The 9,962-nt window shown below is 31.7% G+C and overlaps 1 protein-coding gene across 2 annotated transcripts; it reads right to left on the bottom strand.

Moving 5' to 3' along the window:
- Positions 1–2,939: 2,939 nt before the first annotated feature.
- On the bottom strand, positions 2,940–9,898 carry LOC125062750 (peptidoglycan-recognition protein LF-like). Of its 2 annotated transcripts, XM_047668862.1 has the most exons (5): positions 9,266–9,898; positions 8,473–8,637; positions 7,955–8,134; positions 6,360–6,511; positions 2,940–5,150 (listed from the first exon to the last, which is right to left on the bottom strand). In XM_047668862.1, the coding sequence occupies exons 1-5, from the start codon at positions 9,615–9,617 to the stop codon at positions 4,740–4,742; spliced, it is 1,260 nt and encodes a 419-aa protein (XP_047524818.1). In that variant the 5' UTR covers positions 9,618–9,898; the 3' UTR covers positions 2,940–4,739. The 2 variants fall into 2 exon arrangements, with proteins under 2 accessions (XP_047524818.1, XP_047524819.1); XM_047668863.1 differs by lacking the exon at positions 7,955–8,134 and having other exon boundaries at positions 3,888–5,150.
- Positions 9,899–9,962: the final 64 nt, after the last annotated feature.

Raw genomic sequence — 9,962 nt, 5'->3', positions numbered from 1 at the left:
GAGTTGTATGCATTTATTGTCTTAATACCTCTAATCTAAATAAATACATTTAATAATGTTTAAAAAATTGTATTTTATGCAATTTTGATTCCTATACACTATTGAAGATAACATTGAAATATTAACACCAATATATATGTTTTATTTTATTACATTCGTATATACCAATAACCCGCCCCAAACTTACAACTTAAACGCGTAGCATATTACATGAATACATATACTATAGTTTGTGGCAAATAAAGGTTATTATTATATAAACAGTTATGACTCTTACAGTAATAAATCCTAAAATGTTAACCAGATAATAATATAACTATTGATAGCAAAAGTACACAATGTTACAATCAACTTTAACTAAACTAATGAATGGAGTTCATTAGTCAAAACTTAAGTCTAATTGCATCGTTTTAATTTTTTTTTCTCACGACGGCGCAAGATTGGTCTATTGTTATTTAGACCAATCACAGAGACTCCACACGATTCATTTTGCCATTTGACCAATCACAATCAAACGTAACGCGCCAAATTTGCGTTATTACATTCTCATACGTTTTTACAGACCGTCATAGAATAGTAATAGATTAAAAAGTTACACACATGCTTCAGTAAATTGTCAACTGTCATTAAGTTGGATAGTGTTATAGTGTCTTTATTTATGCTATATTTTTTTACACAGAAACATATACATTACTTATTTGTTAACTCCGACTATTTTAATACTATCTCCGACACTATCGACATCTTTATATTATGTTCGCAGAGTGATTTCACACTAGCGATAGTGTGTATCTTATGTATTTAATATTATATATTTTATTATATATTTTTTGTTTTCAACATTATCGTATTTTTATTTAGTACTGAAAGGATAGTGTATGTATTTTTTGTGAATAAATAAATAAATTTATGGTAATGCAACACAAAAGAGAAAATAAATATACGAAAATGATAGTAAAATGCCAAAACTATTTGACACGTTTAAAAATAATAATATTAAAACCTACTAGTACCTTAATATAACGTATGCCTATAAAACGCGACGAACTAAAAACAATTCAACTTGAACTTTGATCTTTGAAAACTTAAAGATCAAAGTTCGTAAACAATTTGTATGGAAAAATATATGTTTGAGCTTTTGAAGCTTATCAAGACTCAGATGAACTTTTAATTGAAACCAGAAACGAGTGTATTCATTATCCTTATTTTATTACAATTTAATCCGGAATATACTGCTATATATTTAAAAATACTAATGCAAGACAATTTAAACTGGATCAGTTTGATGTGATGTCAATTAAATATAATAAAAAATATTCTAGCAAAAGAAATCATATAGTACTGTCTTTTATTGACATAACCTTTACATATTTAAAGAAAAAACTTTTTAGTCGGATTAAAGTTATGTATTACCGTGTATGTGACCGTGACCACGCACGCTGTAAAGCATGCAAAACTTCGGTTAAATTTAAAATTAAGTTAAATTATTGTAAATTTATAATATGTAACACATAACTTTAATCCGGTTAAAAAGGTTTTTCTTTAAAAGAAAACATATTGGAACTGTGTATATCTAAAATGTATTATAATATAATTGATACGCGCATGCGCTAAACAATGGTATTTATTGACTTGTGCAGCGACACTGCATAGCAACGATAGATTCAATACACAACTTTCATAATTATATCGATCTAATGGCGGTCTGAACACAAAATAGTATCGTATACTAAACCATTAAAACGCAAAAATCTATATATTTTTACGCTTCACACTTGCTTACGGTCCATTTTAAACAAATTAATCTACAGTTTTTCAACGAAAATTGAATCCTGCATAGCCAACAATGTCTTTAAAATTACTATACTTTAAAATTATACATTCTAACAACATCGCGTAAATACGGGTCAGTTAGATAACGAAAATAAAATATTTTCTAATAAGAAGTCGGTTAACAATAACTGCAAGAATTAACAATAAACGTAATTTACAAGTAAATAAATCTAATATTGCTAAACCACGTGCCTTGTTTTTACACCGGGAGTCGAACCATGTCTTTAGATTATAAGCACGGTATTACTTTACGGCACTATATAATTTTAAATTGTGTATATTTAAAATCTCTATGGCAACGAATAATTTTTATATATATATAAAAATTATATATACCTCCCTGAACAAGATCAGCATACAATGAGTCGTTAGGTTCAAGTATTACGTAAGCAGATTTACTGAAATTTATCCCCCCCTCCCCCCACCTCTTGTCAGTAAGAGCAAAGCTCACAAAAATAATAGTACATAAACGTATTAATTTTTCGTAGCAATCCTCGAAATTGCATTTCGTTTTCAAGCATAGACAATGTGTGGGTAATAAAAAAGTAAATACAGTAGAACCTCTATAAGTCGAACATCAAGGGAGATGCCAAAAAATTCGAGTTATAGAGTTTATGGAGGATTTCGACTTAGGCGGATTTTGATTCGACATAAAGAGTTTGAGGTTTATTCTTATAAATTGAACACCTGACACAAAGCAAGCAAACACGTGTTTCCATGAGTCATAAATTTATTATTGTATACTCCTAAAATGTTTTCTAAGAAACAATAGTGTACTCACATTGTCGGCAAGTTCTTAAAGTCGGTAACTTATTTTTGTTCGAACAATAGAGATAATAAATTCCAAATGATCAAGTTGTAAAGGTTGTAAAATAAAACGTTCCTATGTTCGAGATACAGAGGTCAAATTTAATTTTTCGAGTTATAGAGTGAAAATATGTACCAAAATGGCTTGGAGGGACTCGGTGATTATTTCGATTAACAGAGGGTCAAGATTTCAAGTAATGGAGGTTTTGGTGTTTTAAGGGAAGGGAACAAAACATTTTTTCGAGATTTGGAGGTTTTTGACTTATCGAGGTTCGACTTAACGAGGTTCTACTGTAATTACTATTGACCTAATCACCAAATCAGAAAATCAAATACGTAATACTAGAATGGCCCCATATGTAAATATTACAATTCCCATTTATACTATTGACGAGGATTTTTAAAAATAGCATTTACAAATAACCTACAATTGTATGTAATACACATGTACTACACATACATAATATATCGAAACACAAGTCACGAATATCAATTATTTTCATATCATCCCTTAAAATTACAAATAAACAAAAATAATTACGTACTCATCAATTAACTTAAATAACTTGATGCACATCTCATTAAGGTTGAAAGTATGTAATATTTTTCGCTATTAATTTGAAAAAATGTACACGTATTTCGCTATGACCGCTACAGCCTTCAATTATTTATGATGGTTAAAATCAAGAGTAAACAAACAAAGAAGGAAACAAAACATGGCCTCAAGAATCAGAAGACAAGACACGTGTCACAAGACCGACGGCCAACGTCCAGTAATGGAGAGGTACCGAAAGATTTATCCCAAAGGCATTTAAAAAAAACGACTGGTAATACATATTGTATAGAAACCGTAACACTATATATGGCTTCATAAGAATATTGGCAGTGTATTATCATAAAAAAAAATTAATAACTAAAAAAAAAATTACAAAATTTAACATTAATCATTTAAGTCACATATCAAAGAACCCTACCCTTGGATTGCATCCGTTTCTTTAATCATTTTTATTTTATACACAAATTAGTCTTGTGCCTGACAAATTTAGATTTTTGGTCTTAGACATGCAGGTTATCTGCCTGAGTATGCCTTAATTGCCCACATAGAAATACCGAACAACAATATTATTTTATTTCATTATTTAAAATAACATATCTACATTAACCTATATATTATGCCTTATATACCAGGTCACTACGATATCCGATATATAAGAAAAATAGTATTATAATAACAAACCAGTAAAGATAAATATTAGTGTAAAGTACAAAAAGGCCAATGAATAGTTGTTCAGATTAAAACCGACAATACCAAATTCCACCCGTATCACATCGTTCCACAACTGAGCGTTTTAAGGCAGTTTTTGCCGCGCACCCACACTATGTGGAACCAGTTCCCCACTGCAGTATTTCCTGTACCAACTCGACTTAGGGTCCTTCAAGAAAAGAGCGTACCAATTCTGTAAAGGTCGGCTACGCATACGGAAGCCCTCTTAGAGTGTAATTAGTACTAATTAATAACAGAGCAACGATAAGAAGCCAAACAACGGTAGCGTTCGGCGGCACGCTGACCCCAGAAAATTATTTAAAACAAAATTTGTGAGTATTACTCACTTTGGAATTCGGACTAAATTTTATGAGAATTGCCAATATTGGTTTTTCTTTTTTCAACACAATCATAGAGCGAAATTGATACATATACGTAACATTGAATTAATTTTCTGGGGTTTGCCAATACCTGCCCTATCGCCCAGTTCGTTCATGACGCTGATGTATTGGGCACCATGTATTTTACATAGAACGATATGGTAGACAAGGTACTAAATTAAAACTGGCCTTTTTATAAAACATGGTATTATGGATATAACCCACATTTTATAATAAGGCCGTCATCAGGGCCTTAAGACTATAAGTTACCTTAAGTTAGACGTAATATTTATAGTTTCTACTGTATAATATATAACAACAAGATACATTGAACGGATACAGCATTTACTGCATACTAAATATATTTTACATTTATGTACAATTAAACAATCATAATATCCATTATGTATAATAATTGAAAAACATATTTTTATTTAACTTAAACGAACATTAAATCAATACCTCGGCAAGATATCATCCACCGACGTGAAGTTAGAAACGAAATGCGGCCATGTTTTGATTACATTAAACACTGTGTCACCGGGGCTTAGTGTAGACATAAGTTGTCTATGGGCTAATAATTTATAGTCTTTCGCAATTTTTCCTAACTTAACACCTAGTTTAATTAATCTTTGGCACGCTTCTATTTGACGCTTTGGGGGTACAATGGTGTTAAATGTTCCTATGAATGCAATTCCTATTGAGTACTTGTTGTAGTACAGTGTATGAGAGCCTATGTAGTCCCATCCTCTACCGTAGTAGATGGATCCGTCGCCGCCGACTAAGAAATTGTATCCGATGTCATACCATCCTCGGGATTCAATGTGAAATGTTTGTATCGAACGCACACGCAGTACACATTCACTCTGAAATAGGAAAAAAATATATAATCGATTTGATTCGATTCGATGCGATGCGAGTAAATCGCCAAATACATGGGCAATCATTGTAAATTTTTCTTTTAAATTTGCACCATTTCTGTTCTGACCTTTTTTCAACAATTGAACGATTTCGATAGTATTTAAACTGTGAAATACAAGATACTATGACCGCCTCAAAAAATGATGACGCCATGACTCAAAAAAGTAACTTACACCAAACCAGTAAGCATTATGCCCCATACACGGGGCACGGGACCCCCAGAATCGAATAATAAATGAATTTCATCAAACTGTCTATCTTTATCATTATTCCACTAGCACTGAAAAATATACACAAAACAGTCCCGTTGAGTCATCTCTTATCATACGCACGAAAGACAAATCAAACCAACTCAAAACCAAAAATATAATTAATTATACCTAGGGATTTCCCGATGAATTAATATTGTTCGGTCTAATACTTGCAGCTGAGTTTCATTATCGGACAAGGCAAAATACAAAATACCGAAGTTTGAAATTAATTTGTTTGTCATTTATCGCTACATTATTTACGACAATAAACACAGGTCTAAAAGCGGGAAAAAGCTTCTTCCAGTCACGTATAATCACTTCGAGCAAACCCTTTTCTTAAGAAAAGAAACGATTCGTAGCGATTACGACTCGCATTTTGAATATAAATTGATGTTTCATATTGATAAAGAAGTATATATTTTAAACTAAAATATATCAAGAGATATTTTTCAATCGGCTTCAAGAAGTTTATTTACAATTGGGCATGTTATTATTTCGACTACACTTACTACACTTACTTACATTAATATATATATTAATTAGTCTCTTTTAGTATATCTATATACTACTACATATCTATAGATATTATATATATTTTTTCATGATTCTAGAGTAAAAAAGTTATACTCTTATTAAAGGAAGGAAGGAAGAACTGTGACTTTATTGAAAGATAGATACATAGATTCTACACCCAGCAAATTATTTAAGTTTAAATAGCAAATTCAAGACGCATTTGACGTAGCTATTTAACGACATTAACGGCATTTAACGACGACTCATTGGTCTAGTGGTTAGTACCCCTGACCGCGAATCCATGGGTCCCGGGTTCGATCCCCGGCTGAGACGAACATCGAGCATTAATGAAGGACTCTAACACACAAAATAATCGTTTTAAAAATTTACCTGGCTCTTACAAGTCTCTGTGGCAGTGTGCGTGATTATCACCCACGGTGCTGGTAGTTTTAGGAGATCCAATGCACCTTCTTCTGGCTGCGCTAGCCAATCAATTCTAGATACGAAGCGAAGGTATTCAGGCGATATAATATCTGGTCCACCTGAAAACAGTATATAGGACCTTTTATAAAACCCAACCGCATATGGACTAAGGCATAAGCCATAATATCCGAGTGTTGCCAACATTTATTTAATGGAATTTTAGGGGTACCTTATTCGAGAAATGTTTTTTTAATACGCACAATTCTATTAAATTTATATTAAGGACCTATCTGGCCAATCTCCAAAAGAGTACATTATTTCTTGCCATTTTTCGTCATCGTTTCGTCAAGGGGGGGAAAGTAGGGCGAATGGAAAAAATATATGGTGGAGTTGAATAGTTTATGTATACATTTTGAAAGATCGATACACGATTTAAACAACTACATAGCCAATTTTTGACACATTGAATTAATTTTATGACGAAAATGTATATATTATTATAATTTAATGTTTTACATAACTAATTGTTATTACGGGCCTGCGTACCACAGTCCACCCCGAGACACTGACAAAGCAATTCGTGCTGATATAGGGCCTTAAGCCTCAAACCAATCCTACTAACTATACTAAATATAAACCAAGCGTGGCTATAACAGAAATATCAAAAACTATAACACTGCAAGATTGAAACAGCTATTTGATACGAAATTCAAACCGAGTGTACAAACACTTTAGGGGGCTTCATCGATATATAGGGGTTGTACCTAGGGGGAAGTAGGGGGGTTGTACCTAGGGGGAAGTAGGGGGGTTGTACCTGTACACTCAAGCTAAGAAAATTATTTTTAATTTCCAAAATAATTGGAAGACTATTTAACATACGTAGCAATGTTGAGAATACTTAAATAACTTAAATTCATCAATGAAAGTGTACCACACTGTAGCGACATATCGTTGATGACTGAGTCAGTACTCTCTAACTTAGGCTATTGCTGCGGAGTACAGGCGCAGGTGTCGACTAATCTGTCTTGTGTGCCTTTGTTGCTGAACAAAATATAAGCATTTTCCTTTTCATAACTGTTTTAGACGTAAAAATCGACCCGCAAATCAGTATTAATAATTTAAATTAAAGTTTTTTTTAATTTGTTAATTATTAATCAAATCTATTATAAATTTATCAATCATAATTATATAACGTAAACTTTTAAAGTGGTTTCCATTTTGTATAAATTTGGCTTCATAATACTTAAAGAATGTCTCGTCGCGTTTATTTTATCACGAGATATAGAGCGAAACACTTAACCACTGTATAAGGTTCATAGTGTTTAAGCACAATCGACAATACTAGCAAAACCTTAATTATACATACAATATATAAAAGCAAGCATGCACCTCGTACCCGTGCTAATAGAACATTCAGGCATCCATGTCATTTTACTTAGTAGTAAAATCTCGTAACGGACAACACTCTATTTGCTCTTTGTCACAAGCAAATACACTTAGCTATAGACAATCACAAGCAAAGCTTCTCTGAATTTTGTTTATTAAAAAAAACTCCAACATACCTTCGTTAGTGCACAAGTTTGTACAGTGCTTTACACAATTTTCATGATTATTCTTATCAAGTACTGGACCACCTCGTGTTAGTAATGATAGGAAAACCAACATGATTGTTAATTGTAATATGATGGATAACGCAACCATTTGAACATTCTCATCGCAGACACCCAATATTCTATTGCAAGCTGAAAGATGCAAACTTTACTATGGATGGGTCGATATTGCCTACCAGAGCTACATTATATACATTAAATACATATACAATATGTTTAAGTTAGTTTTCATTACTAAGTTTACAAGATTCTCAGTTTTTTTTTTTCAGAAAGAGACAAAAGAGAATTGAAGTTAAAAGAGTGCAATTAAATTGATTTAGTTTTTCTGAATTGGGTGGGTTTTTACTATGAAAACTTTCCTAATGTGGCTCTAGTATAAAGAATGTCATTGAACTCATAATATCTAAATTTTTAAACCAATCAAACAATAGCACCAATATTATTAACCATAATAATTTGTCAATACATACTTGAGTTATATGCCTCTGGTTTAGTGGAACTCGGTGTTGTTTGTGAATTTTGATATAGTACGTAATTTACTGTGAGGGTTACAATGAGCACTACAATTAATATTCCAAAACTTAGTGCTATTATATGGTTTTTATTCCATCTAGTAAACTTCTGTGTCTTTTGAGCTGTAATGCATTAGTAATAATTACAAAAAGGACGGCTATGGCCTCCCTTACATGTAAGAACTAAACCACTCTTAGAGTTGGATTTCATCTCAAACACTCACTACCCCCTTAACACTTTTAATAAAATCATTGACCAACAGTTTGTTTTATCATAATATAATTAAAAGAAAAATTTAAATTTTATCTTAGTATAGTAATATAAGATTGATTTAGTTTTTACGAGGTATAACTGTATAAATTGTATGTTTAACCACAATGACTTCTACTCAACCGTTAAATTAAGCTTTATAAAACTTTAACTGTAAAGGCAAGTAGGAAAAGGGTGATCAATATGTTGTCACTGCCATGTACACAAACTACTAAGCCGAAAGATCGTGCCTTCATGGAATTAAATTAATGAATAAATAAGTGAATATAAATAAGGTCTTATACATTACGACTAGATAAATGAAAATTATTACTAATTATAACACTAATCCTGTCACTACTAGGTATAATAATAATTTTTAATATAATAGGAATATTTAGAATAATGAGTCAGTTAAAAACTGTTAAGGAAACTATTTTTTATAAGTACAAGGCCATAATATGACATTGAAAAATTAAGAACAATTTTAAATTTACTAACATTTTTTATCTCCAGATTTAGACCGTGGAGATACTCCACTATCTTGTTCGTCATCAGTTACAGTATAAGAAGCATTTTCAACACCATTGTTCTTTATCACTTGCTTAATTGTTACAGGACCATTGAAATAAGTGTTGTTACCGAATTGCACGTTATCCGAGTCACTCACAGATATATTTCCAAAAACTGGTACTGTAGAGCTTTGAAGAAGGGATTTAGGGATAATCGATAAGTCCTTCGAAGGGACTGGTTTTTCACATTCTTCATTGTCACTTATTTCCGCAATTTGAATATCACCCAAATCACCGATAACCTTTATACCCTCATTCACTTGATCCACATTCATTTCCATCTCATATAAAAGACATAACCATCACAGAAATAAAATGGAATACAGTTTACAGAGCTTAAAGGTAAAGTATCAAAAAGCACTGAAGTAAACAAAAAGCTAAGCACTAGACGAGAAGACCTTAAAAATACAACAAATATTAAACTTCTTTCATGTTAATATTTTAATACTATTCACCGACGAAACTAGTACTCTATAGATAATTATAATGGTTATTATTTAGTTTATAATTTTTAGAGATAAATACTGTCTTACGAGTACCTAAGTATGTTGTTTATTGTTGATTTGTCAGTTTTAACTTTTGACAGTAGACCTTGTCAATACGTCATTTTTCCCAGATGTATAGAG

The sequence above is a fragment of the Pieris napi genome, chromosome Z, assembly GCF_905475465.1.
Source record: "Pieris napi chromosome Z, ilPieNapi1.2, whole genome shotgun sequence".
Lineage (NCBI taxonomy): Eukaryota > Metazoa > Arthropoda > Insecta > Lepidoptera > Pieridae > Pieris > Pieris napi.
Note: the sequence above shows the minus strand (reverse complement) of the source record. Positions and strands in the feature narration are given on the sequence as shown.

What these genes read in the sequence shown, in the direction of transcription:
- LOC125062750 (XM_047668862.1), bottom strand. Translation starts at nt 9,617, where the DNA reads ATGGAAATGAATGTGGATCAAGTGAATGAGGGTATAAAGGTTATCGGT. An exon ending in TAAATCTGGAGATAAAAAAT is followed by an intron (nt 8,638 to 9,265) that starts GTTAGTAAATTT and finishes AATGCATTACAG; the next exon opens with CTCAAAAGACACAGAAGTTT. An exon ending in AAACTTGTGCACTAACGAAG is followed by an intron (nt 6,512 to 7,954) that starts GTATGTTGGAGT and finishes TACTGTTTTCAG; the next exon opens with GTGGACCAGATATTATATCG.